We start from the raw sequence: 12,815 nt of genomic DNA on the forward strand, positions 1-12,815 counted from the left end.
TGAACTAACTCAGCATCTACCACTACTGAGTCTGCTCTTAGATGCAGCATGTATCTGAAAGCAGTTGACATTAATGTGGTAGAAATCTGTGAACAAGAAAATAAGGTCCAACTAATAGGTGATTGTCCACCAAGATGTAGACTGAGTTGTTAGTTGTAATTAAAATGGGAGCGATAAAAATCGAAGTCTGGATTTTCGAATTTAGACTTCTAATGTTAGGCACCTTTAAAATATGTATATTTTTTAAAAGGGGATAATTTCAGGTGCTGAGCACTTGCAGCTCTCATAGACTTCAGTGATCACTGCATATGTCTGAAAGCCAGGCTGCTTTTATTTCGCTGCAAGAGGTTTAAGGCTGTCCAACTTGAAACACTCAAGGTGGAAAATGGTGGTCTAAGGATGGAGATTTATAAAAGATTAAATTTGAACTGGCTGTATTTGTGCTGGCTTTTAATCACTCATGTTTGTGTTCTCCTGTCCAGTATTTATTTTTACTTGGTGAGAGTGGGTGGGGGTGTGTGTGTAAGATACAGGTGCACCCGGCTGTGTCAGGAAGGTGTTGATGCTGAGGGTTTTCTGGATGGTGAAACTGAAAACTGTGTAGATGGGACAAATCATGATGTTAAGTACATTAAAACTGAAAGAGCTGCAATGCTGTGGGCACTTCGTTTGGATTTTCTCACCTCTGCTCCCAGTAGAGGTATCAGTAGTGGGCCATGCTGTTCCTGAGTGTTATTTATAGTCTGCTGTGTTGGAAGGAGAGTGTATGGGTGCAAGAGATTAGACTTAGTTATTTCTCTGGAATAGCCCAACAACATAAAAGAGATACCGGAAGAAATGGGCCAGTGTCCTTATCAGCTGACAACAAGTTGTTTGTTCCAGAGTGCTCAGGTTGTTTGTTGCATTAGGCCGGGGACTGCTCGCAGCCAACATGCCCAGAGTGAAGAGCTCTCATCCAGGACCTCGTTCAAATCTGAAGTGCTGCCTACGTTTATAGTGACTCAAGACACTATGTAGCTATTAAAAAAAGATCTGGGCTTGTCACTTGGCCGTGCCCCAAGATTGTACTATAGTTCAATTTATTTACATTTATTCAACAGCGCTTGGCACAATCTCTTCCAGGTTAGTGGAGCACTCGCTTTGGTTCATTTCAGTGACAGCTTCATTAGACTGCAGGTTGTGCAGAGGAAAATTCAGTTCTACAAGGCAGCCCAAGACGAGGAAAGCATAAAAGCTGTTCAGTGTTGGCCAAAAAAATGAACAGATTTCATTCTTTTTCAGTGACATATTAGCATGTGAAATCCAAGGAGAGATGCAAATTTTTGTTTACACAAAAGGCAGTGCTGTGCCTAGTCCTACAACTGCTTGGCCTGCAGGATTTCTGTGGAAACTGATTTACGTTCAGTCCCGTGAATTGACTGTGGAGTTGGGTCCCCTGTGGCCCCAAAGCTGTCAGGACCAGTCCTTGCCTCCTGTCACCTCTGTGGTGGGAGAGGCTTCAGGAGAATGCAGCACTTGGGATCAGAGAACCACACTGAGGTTGCAGACCTGTGCTGGGATAAAAGAAGTTACCCCTGCCTATTTGCTGAAAAACAGGGAGAAGACACAGGCAATTACAGTTAAACAGCAAGACCTTGTTCAGGAATGACCAAAATCCGATTGTAATAGCGTGTATAATAGATACATAAAATGCATGTGGAGTTTAATGCAGCATAGTGAATACATACCTATATATGTATAATACGTACAAGTGCAGTACTGATTTTTTGCTACTTAAATGTGGTAAATCACAGTCGTGTTTTAGGAGTGACATTTTTTTTCAGTCTACTGTTTAGAAGTTTGAGGTTCCAGTGCTGGGAGTCTTATGTCTCCCTCACTCCTAAACTAGTGTGAGCTCAAAGGTAAAGTCTTAATTTTGTAAATTAAACTTAATTTGAGGTGTCTTGAGATGATAGGTGGTAAATATTTTCAGAAGCTTATTTGCAGGTACTGTTCATTGTGAGTGATTTAGAAGGTTTTAATTTTTCAGTAAGTACTGTTAAGTATTTTATTTTACATGCACGTAGATATGTGTTGGCTGAGTAACAGCAGATGGGGATTTTTGTGTGTGACTCAGTAGTGGCTATAATTTAAATGATAGGTTTAATGTTTTAAGTCTGATAGTTACTATGGCTATAATGATACATTTCTCTACTAACATTACAGCAAGAAAAAAAAAAAAAAGTATTTAACCCTGATTTGTTTCTGTTCCTAAATAAATATTTTTTTTTCTTTTGTGAAAGAACAAGGAACATCTTTACTGATGCTACCAGTGTTGATATGATTACAGTAGCATTTCCTGACATCTCTATTGGGGTGACATTCCTCATAAAAGCCCCAGGATTTATGCAATATGGGTCTGCTTTCTTTACAAACAGAATGGACAGACTAAAACGATGTAGTAAACCTTAGGTTACACACCTGGCTAAGTAAATGTTATTTTTCTGAGAGCTTGGTTGCACCAAAATGGCAGAGGGTGTTGCATTAGTTCATCAGTATTCAGTGGGTTCATGAGCATTTTTGGCCTTGCTGGTTGCATATCCGTCCCCGCAGTGATTCCTGCCATGCTGGAGGGTTTGCCAAGCTCTAGGACTCTATAGAGTCTTGCAGCTGCCTCTTGGAAGACCAAAAAATAAAGATGGAATCACAGACTTCATCCACGACCAGGGACTTGAAGGCATTCCAGATAAGGTGAATTTGCTCCCACATGGAGAAGGCTTGGTGGAAGGCTTTGCCACTTCTCGACCTGGGGCAGCTCAGGGTTCACATCCTGGATATGAGAATGGGCTCTGGTGCGATACTGCCATTGCATATTTTCAGCCTTTTGTACCTGGAAGTTCTTTCCAGCTTCTGTGGGGATTTCATCTATATTAAAAACTGTGAGATTAGGCCTAAATTAGTGAGAGAGCAACATCTGATGTTTTTTCTTATTAATAAAAAAAAAAAAGAGGGCAGGTAAGTATTAATAAACTGTAGAGTGATTAATATTTTATAATGATCCTCGCTTAAAATTAACCCTGGTTAATGTTCTGCAGTGGTTCTTGTTAAAATCTAAAGGAAATATTCCCAGATGGGAATTTTTACCTGCTTTTACATTTAGGGTATGTTAATGTGTATGTGGAAATATTAATGAGGGGTAGACTAGATCATGTGAGAAATTGGGATCCCACTCTAGATAGGTTTTGTGTGTTAGGCCAAGACACTTATTGTATAATATTGTATATTTACACCTTTATTTATATAATAAAACTTCTTTTAATGAAAACTGTTTATTATGCCTTGTATATTTTAAAAAAAAGTGAGTGCAATAACATGAAATAGATTGTAAATTTTTCAATTTATTGTCTCTGTTATGTAAATCTGTATCGCCATAAGCTGTTTCGTTTGGGTTTTTTAGTGATTTTGAAAATAAATGGTATCCTTAGTACTCCTCTAGATACTTCTTTCTGTTACACCAAAGTCTGCCTGGTCCACAGCTGGAATTGGCTTCACAGCGACAAGGTTGTCCTGGAGACCACAGTCAAAGACTAAGTGTTACCTCTGTCCAGATGTGCACTTAAGCTGTTAAATACCACCTAAGGTGATATTTATCTAAGGTGTTAAATATCTAAGCTGATAAAACACCACTGTCTTAAGAACTGTGATTCAGAGTGAAGAGAGTTAATGCATTGAAGAAGTCTCACAAGGTGTTTCATAGGTCTTGCTTGGGACACCTTTTCCCCATATCCCTCTCCCTTTCACACAGCCTTCATGAGGGACCCTGCAGAGTTGCACAGATGAGATGGTGCAAAGTGTAAAACCAATAGCATGGGAGGGAGATGGATGGGAGGTGTGTGGTGGTGTGTGAAGCCCCCTCAAACTTTCTCCTGCACATCTGTCCCCACCTGGGGCCTGGCTGCTCCCCAGGGCTGTATGTCAAAATGCAAAAACACATCTTTAGCCGTTAAGACCTACTCTGTTTTCCTCTTTCCCCTGCTGTAATCAATGCTAGGGCAGCCCAACCCCTCTCCCGTCTTCCAGTGACTCCCCTGTATAGACCCTCTTGTCTGTCCCCCTCCTTTCTCCTAACACATGGTGTTAGCTGGGGTCAACAGAGTTCAAGCCCCAAAGCAACCTGGCTCTTAAAAGATCAATCTGGACGTTTTCAATTAAAATCTTAAGTGTCCAAGACAGTACCTTAGTAAAGAAAAGTATGAAAGAGAGAACACATAAGGCACTTCATCTATAAATGGACTTGTATATGTGACTTCATTTATCCACTAAAACATGTGACGTGCTAGAAAATTACACTGAAGATTTACTTGACTTGGTTCTCTTTCAGGAACTGGTCTGTTTCTGAAGGCATTGAGACACTTGCAGATGAGGAACTTGGCACAAAAGGCAGGAGACGTTTGCAGTTTCAGGCATGGCTTTTTTTATTCTCATAGCTATACAGAGCTCAGATCTAAATGAGATAAGTAGAGCTACCTCCTTGTTTTGTTGCAATCAGGTTTATTATTCTACCTGAAAAGTTCTGGTTTATGTCTCATTTTTTGTGTCTTTGCTGCTTTTTTATTCCATGTTAGCATCAGTCAGCACAATTTAATATCCAAAGCAGGTCCATGTGTTCCTGATGTGGCTGTTCATGACTCAAAAACCTCATCTGTATTTTCTGGAATGTGTCAAAACTGCCACTTGATCACCTTTGACCATAGGCTGATGGTCACTGCCTCTGTCCTCATGCAGAGGTGGTGTGAAGGAGAGTCCCTGAGGGGAAATTCCCCTTGGCTCTCCCCCCAGCCAGTGGCCGGGAAGGAGCAGAGCGTGTGGTGGCTGGACGGATGCCTTTGGACTCCAAGAAGTGATGCCACAGAACAGCAATGTGACTTCCATGGTAAGGGGAAGGAAGCAAAACCTCCACAGGTCACCACCACCCCATGCTGCACTGCACAGTGCCCAGGACCATGCAGGCTCAGCCCCAGAGCCGTGGCCGGTGTGTCTAGCCCCTCTGCCTCTGTGCTGCCAGCCCTCACCCAGCCTTTGCCCTGGGCTAGGACATTAAGAGCTCTGATCCAGCAGTTGGATGCTCTCCCTATTTCCTCCCCCTGAACCTGCCCTCAGCCCCTTTCCTATGTGATGTTGTGTTGTATAAGATTTCTTGAAGCACCTATAACCTGTGTCCAGCACCCCTGTATCAATAAGTACTTGGAAAGAAAGCGATGCTGCATTATCTAGGGCTGATCCCTGCTGCTTCTGGTAAAGGAGGTTGGGTCGTTTCTCATTGTCAAGAAGTATGGCCGAAGCCAGACTGGCATAGTCAGCCCTTAGCAAAAGCCCATTTCTGACTGCCTTTACAGAAAACACCAGCCATGTCTTACTCTTTCCATGTAATCATGTTCCTCAAAGCACTTGACGTAGCTAAAAGTCTACAAATTAATGATGGTTGCAATAATTTAGAAATCTTTTTTTTCTTTTTAAAAAATCCTCATTAAATGGTCATAAGAAAGAACATCTGATGCTAGTAAACACCCCCAAAACAAAGAGTAAATAGTTGTCTTTCCATCCTGCTGTGTGTAAAGCTGTGACTAGAAGGATGTTTTCTGTCAGAGTATTTTCTGAAGATAGCCAGTAGTAAAACCAGAACCTTTTTGCCTTTTCACTGATAGTCCCCTATGCAGCAGCCTCACCTTCCTGTGCAGCTGAATCAGTCTGATACCGTTGTGCTCAGCAAACAAGTTACTCAAAGCCGTAGTTCTCTGGATTTTTCCCTGCTTGGCAAAGCCATTTCCTTGATGTGCTGCTCATGCCTCAGCAGCACTGAGGAAAGCCCAGCTGCTATCATCAGAAATTACCTCCCTAATTTCTGATGCAGGGCAAAAGGGACTGGAAGTGGTCTCGTGCAATTCTCATTACTCTGTCACATCCCATTTTGGGAGCATGAAGGGGAAGATGCAAGCAGAAATCTGCCACGCAGCAGGTGGCAGAGGTGGCTGCAATCCTCGGCTTGGATCCCAGAGCTGGGGGAGGAGGAGCAAACATGGTACCTTGACCTAGGCAGAGCATAGTAATGCAGGCAAAACACAATGTCCCCGGGTGATGAGCACTGTCCTGGGGCCCTCCTCTGCACTGAGCCCCCAGGCATGTACTGCAGCAGCGTCAGAGGCCTCTTAACTGGCCTTAATCGGTGCTGCTCAAAGTTTTCTGGTTTTCTCAAGGTTTGCAGTCAGACTGTTCCTTACACGAAAGTATCTGGGCTCTTCATGCACTGGCAGTGGCACAGAAGAGCAAGAGGAAATGAGCCAAGTGGTGCTCACACCATCCTTTCATAGGGAGGAGGGAATGATACCAAAGCTTCTGTAAGATGAAATGGCTGAAACAGTTTTTATTTGAGGTCACTGCCATTTTACGGGATGTGTCCAGCTGCTATCACTTGCCACCACGCTTGGTGAGATTTGCACTGCAGAGACCTTTTGTGAGCAGGGAGGACATCCTTGGCATGGCCATTTTCTTTCACCATCATCCAGACAATACAGCTGCACACTTGGGTGAAGACCCTTGTTGACAGCCCGTAGCAGGTTTTGGGACTATTGCTCACTGACATTCCCACCGTTAGACAGTTACCTACTTCATGGAAAACCCTGTCAGACTGAAGGACAACACGTCGTATCCCCAGCCCTTCTTGTCCAGCTTCCTTGCACCTCTATGGATGCACGTCATGCCCTTGCACCATTTTGTGTTGATGGGAGGAAAATTCTAAACCCAGCCCCTTCCAGCAGTCCATGCTAAAAATAAAGAGCAGCATCTGAGACATTGTTTATCAGATGACTTAAAAAAAATACACCCCACGAGGGGAGAGGGAAGGAGCAAGGTGTTGCCAGTTGTCTAGCAATTTGTTTAGGAAATACCACTTGTGCATCCAGTCTAAGGTGTGGGAGTATGAGCTGGCTGAGGGCACGGGGCTGGTTTTCGCCTGGGTGAGCACAGCGTGAACGTGACCCTGGGCTGCACGTGTTGCTCTCCAGGTGCCCACAGGCCGTGGTGGTTAACGGAGAGCACTGCAGGGCGGCAACTCCGGCAGTTTGCTTCAGCAGGTGGGTTTGTTTTGTTTTTTTGATATCAGGTGCTTGCATGTGAGTCAGGCGCCTTCAGACAGTGATGCCGTGCCCTAGTGATGGGGTTTTTTCTTTTCCTCCTGCCCTTTAGGGAGAGGCAGGTCACAAGCATCGTGTTCTAGTGGTGACCTGCCTGGAGAGGGGCCGGGCCCCCCCAGGCAGCACACAAGGGTGTCTGGATATTTTCACAAGGCTGATGAGTCTTACAACTGTAATTTGCTGGTGAAGCAGTGCAAAAATACATCACCTGTTGCAGCACTTGGCACAAGGATGATGAGCCTTCTCAGGACTACTTTGCTGATGCCCCCTGAAGTTAAAGCTCTTACAACCCTGTGGTGGCTTGACTGTCTGAATGCTAGATGCTCACAATACCTGCTCTAAAACTCCCCTCCTTGGCTGGACAGAGGAGGAAAAATATTAATGAAAGGTTTGTGAGTTGAGATAAAAAAGGCCATGGCATCCTGGGGTGTATTAGAAAGGGTATGGTTAGTAGGTCAAGAGAGGTTCTCCTCCCCCTCTATTCTGCCTTGGTGAGGCCATACCTGGAATATTGTGTCCAGTTCTGGGCCCCTTAAGTTCAAGAAGGACAGGGAACTTCTTGAAAGAGTCCAGTGCAGAGCCACAAAGATGATGGAGTGGAACGTCTCCCTTATGAGGAAAGGCTGAGGGAGCTGGGTCTCTTTAGCTTGTAGAAGAGGAGACCGAGGGGCGACCTCATCAATGTTTGCAAATACGTTAAGGGCGGGTGTCAGGAAGATGGAGCCAGGATTTTTTCAGTGATGTTCAGTGATAGGACAAGGGGCAATGTGTGCAAGCTGGAGCATAGGAGGTTCCATGTAAATATCAGAAAAAAGGTTCTTTACTGTGAGAGTGACAGAGCACTGGAACAGGCTGCCCAGAGAGGTTGTGGAGTCTCCTTCACTGGAGACATTCAAAACCCACCTAGACACGTTCCTGTGTGATGTGCTCTGGGTGACCCTGCTCCGGCAGGGGGGGTGGACTGGGGGATCTTTCAAGGTCCCTTCCAACCCCTAAGATTCTGTGATTCTGTGATAAGAACAAGGAGAGACCATTCACTAATTACCATCACAGACAAAAGAGACTTGAACTGTGCAAAATTAATTTATTAATTATCAAATCAGAGTACAATAATGAGAAATAAAAAACTAATCTTAAAAAACACCTTCCCCTCTCCCACTTTCTTCCCTAGCTCATCTTCATTTCTTGTTTCTCTACTTCATCTCCCCCAGCACAGGGGGACATAGAATGGAGGTTGTGCTACATTCATCACACATCATCTGTGCTGCTCCTTGCTCCTCAGGGGGAGGACTGCTTACTACCTTCCCCTGCTCCAGCATGGAGTCCCTCCCCAAACTCCTCCAACATTAGGCTTTCCCACAGGCTACAGTTCTTCACTAACTGCTCCTGTGTGGGTCACTTCCATGGGGTGCAGTCCTTCAGGAACTGACTGCTCCAGAATGGGTCTCCCACAGGTTCACAATCTGGCAGCAACCCTATGGGCTCCCTTCTGCATGGGGCCACAGGTCCCATGCCCTAGCATGGGCTTCCCATGGGAGTCACAGCCTCCTGGCATCCACCTGCTCTAACATGGGGCTCTCCATGATCTCCACCTGCTCCACCATATACGTGCATGGGCTGCAGGGGGACAGCCTGCCACATCATGGTCTTCACCATGGGCTGCAGGGGAATCTCTGCTCCGGCGCCCAGAGCACCTCCTCCACCCTCCTTCACTGCCTTTGGTCTCTGCAGAGTTATGTCTCTCCCATGTTTCCTCTCTCTCTGTCTGCAGTTGCTGTTGTGCAACAACTTTTCCTGCATCTTAAGTATGTCATCCCAGAGGTGCTACCATCATCACTGACGGGCTTGACCTTGGCCAGAACTGGGTCCTTCTGAGAGGGGGTGGGCACTGGCTATTTTAGACAAAGGGGAAGCTTCTAGCAGGTTCTTACAGATGCCACCCCCATAGAGCACACACACCCCACCCTCCCCCGCCTGCCCCTGCGGTACCAAAACCTTGTCTTGCAAACCCAATACACCTCTGCTGGTTGCTAACTGGGAGAGGACAGGAAATTGCTTCCTTTTGTTGTTTATTTACTAGAAACCAGAACCTTTGGCCAGGAAGCTGATGCCCCAGGTGTAGAATTCCCTGCCTGTGAAGCTGGGAAGAAGCAGCATCGGGAAAGCCTGCTGCAGTGCATGGCACAGCAGGTGAGGATCTCAGGCTCTCCTCTCCACAGGCCCAGCTTTGGGTCACAGCTTTAGGGAGAAAAATAAGCTCTTACTATCTCCTTGGTGTTTCCCTGTGGTAAGCAGTGTCACTTCCCCATTTTCCAAAACTCCAGCTTCAAACTTTGGAGAAAGTAAAAATCTGACCTTGGTGAAATGCTGTGTTCCTTTCTGCCTGCATCCCTGACAAAACCTCTAACTTGGATGTCAGTCCTTCACTGACACTCAGGGACTCTCTTCCTCAAAGGTGCAACACCTCTGCTAGAGGCAATGGGACCCCTGCCACCATCCAATTATTCTGTGGACAGTAGTTGCTAGAAAATAATAGGCGTCTTAATTTCCCATTTTGAAGCTCAAGGGTATGGTTATGTTTTGTTCCCCTTAAAGGCAGACCTTTAAGCCTTACCTTCCAGTGCAGAGCTGCTGGCACTCTGCTGTTGCCCTAGTGTGTGCCTGCTGACATGGAAGTAAGGAAGAAATTTGTACAATATGATCACGCATTCTGTATCCACAGAAAACTCCTGAGTCAAACAACAATGACTCATTTTTCTCGCAAACACTTTGTATTTATTATCTTGGCAAGAATTCAAGACATACGTGCATGGGACATACAGCAAAACATCTGACCTGTGTCCAGAACAGGCCTTAAGAAAAACAAATTTGTGTTGATACAGTCATATAGCAGATGCTTCACAGCAGTAACAAAAGAAATCCTAGGGAGGACATCAGCAAGTGCTTGTTCATATACTGGCACTGATCACCTGGATCTAGGTCTTCCCTGAGCTGCCAGTGAATGCTAGCACTCTTGACAATGCTCAGAGAAGCATAGAAACATTCAATGAAAAGCAAACAGTCTTTACATATATATACAGAAAAATACTGCATTAATACATAACTTAGCTATCCCCATGACAATGCATTTATGGTTATTTATTTTGTTTGGTAACATTGATGTGTGCCACAGCCTGAAGGCTGGGCTCTATTAAGCCCCCACATTGCTTCTTATTGAATTTCAAAGCAGCATACACTGAACGGAACACTTTCATTAAAATACATTTAATCTACTAATGTGAATGCTTATCCTGAATTTTTCTGAGAGTCCCAGACAGGCACAATCAAGGCTTAGTGTCCTTGATGAAGACTCCAAGACTCCACCAAACTGGAGCCCTTCAGCTGAAGTTGGGGCTGCCTCTGATGCACAGCTTTGCTGAGCTGCGTGTGGTGCTGGCCTGCAACCTGGTGTTTAGCTGGACAGAAACCCTTTGCATTTACTTTTTTATACCCGAAAAACTGACCTCTGTACATGTTAGCAAAACATGTTACTTTGCAGTACTAAAACAAATAACAGCTACTCCTGAAAATACCATGTTCTCTGAGAAGGTATTAGCTGCTTAAAGGAGGAGGGAACAATGCATGTGGCTCAAGCCGATAGCAAAGCTCCCATTAACACCACTGAGATGAAGTTAAGTTCTCTACATGGAAAGCAGACGAAATCACTCAGCTTCTGCTTAATGAAAATGGTGACAACAAGTAACAGCCACACACAGCTGGTTGTGACAGTGACCAGAGCTATGTAATGACAATTTTGCAAAGGCAGATTCAGAAGAGCTGACCAAAAAATTAATTTTAAATACAAACAAGAATTCACTACAAGGCAGGAATAAATGTAATTTGGGCAGACCTAGAATCCAGAATACAGCCCTATACAATGCTAATGTACTTTGATACAAGGTGAGTTAATAGAGTGAACGATGACCATTGACCTAAGAAGTAGCTACACTGTATGATCTGCTTCAGCCATTTTCTTGCTGGCTTGCACCATGAGTTTAGGATTGTGTCTGACATGAATTGACTACCAGAGTTACTGTTTGCCTTGATGGCAATAATCATGCTTAATTCGGCTCCTCCGAAGCCAGTCAAGGGTAATAAACCTTCAGTTAGACAAGCACAATGTATCACCATCCTCTGGATGTGCTACAGCAGCTTCAGCATTCTGAAACTGAAATGGAGTTGCCATGAAATGAAATGAAATGAAATGAAATTAAATTAAATTAAATGGAAATAGAGTACAAGTGGAACCTTCACTTGTAAGTATAGTTAAACATTCAGAAATCAAAGACTATTTTCTTGTACTGACTGTAGTATTCAATTCTATTGATATTATTTCTTCAAAAAGAGGTAGTTGCTGTCAATGAGTTTGTAACATGCTGAAGAAAACTTGAGATTCAACTTGTACTCAACTTTTGGATCTACTTCTATTGAAGAGTTATTTTGCTGCTTATGAACACATAGCAGTATTGTACTGCTCTCAAAAAATTCTTTGTTTTGTTGAAAGAACTCTTCCACCAAGCACACATATCTCAATATCACACATATCTCAGTATCTGTATTTATGCAATACCTGTTCATATATATATCTTACATGATGCTGTATGAAAGTATGCTTCCCCCTGTGTTGCATGAAGTATTTTCTCTATTATCAGAAAGCATTCTGCTTTTTTCTAGTTTATATAATGTATTTTATGTAAAGTTTTGAACATTTTTTCATACTATTCTTTGAGCCTAACAAGTAGCATTCAATGAATAGTTCTGTAAAATACTCATTTCATACACATGGGGATGCACATATTTCTATTTCTATTTTTCTTTATATTTTTATATCATGTGTTATTATACATATACACACACATATAATATAGAGTAGAACTATGCAACATCGTGTTAATTCATAGAACTGTAAATTTTAGTCTACAAAGCAACAACCTGTAATAAATAACTGTTCAATAAAGATAGTGGTTTACTTAACAAAAGAAATAATCCCACCACGAGATCCCTGTCCAGTAGAATCCATACTTTAGAAAACAGGAGTAGCCCAAATCCAAGCAACTAACTTTTGCCTTGTGATATGGGATCCCAAATTCCAAGACACTGACACTTGTGTTGACTTCTTCCTGAAGGTGGTCCAAGCTCCTTGCTGAAACGTAGCTGCAGGACATGAGGACCAGAAGGCACCCGGGAAAACCAGGTTCCTGGAAGTCTTGTAAGACCAGGCTTGAAGAGGCAAGTTCCGTCTTGCCCCAAGTCTCCCGACCACATAGTGAGAGGCTCTGGCCGTAGCTCTCTTCCGTTTTTTCCACCCGGCACTCACAACCCGATATCGCTGTAACACTTTTCAGAGGGACCATGTCGCGACAGCCATCCCTCAGCAGCCACGGGCAGAGACGTGCAACGCACAGAACTTCCTTCATCTCCTTAGTGAAGTCTCTTGTTCCAAATCCGCATCGAGCCGAGGCCCTTCCCCGCCTCTCAGCGGTCCGTGTGCGAGGCGAGCTCACGTCTCCGGGCAGAAGAGCTTGGAGAGGAGGTTGAGGATCTTCTGCCGCAGGTTCCACTTGTCGCCGATGCGGCGCAGCTGCAGGGCGCACTCGGCCGCCGCCT

General features: G+C 44.2%; 1 protein-coding gene across 1 annotated transcript in view; it reads right to left on the bottom strand.

The window, feature by feature from the left end:
- Positions 1 to 12,708: 12,708 nt before the first annotated feature.
- Positions 12,709 to 12,815, bottom strand: part of PMAIP1 (phorbol-12-myristate-13-acetate-induced protein 1) — a 3,001-nt gene continuing 2,894 nt past the window's right edge. Inside the window, exon 2 of the mRNA XM_010008773.1 lies at positions 12,709 to 12,813. Coding sequence (XP_010007075.1) covers positions 12,709 to 12,813 — 105 coding nt within the window. The remainder of the gene's footprint in view (positions 12,814 to 12,815) is intronic.

This window comes from Chaetura pelagica, unplaced genomic scaffold (assembly GCF_000747805.2).
Source record: "Chaetura pelagica isolate M959 unplaced genomic scaffold, ChaPel_1.0 scaffold31, whole genome shotgun sequence".
Taxonomy (NCBI): Eukaryota; Metazoa; Chordata; class Aves; order Apodiformes; family Apodidae; genus Chaetura; species Chaetura pelagica.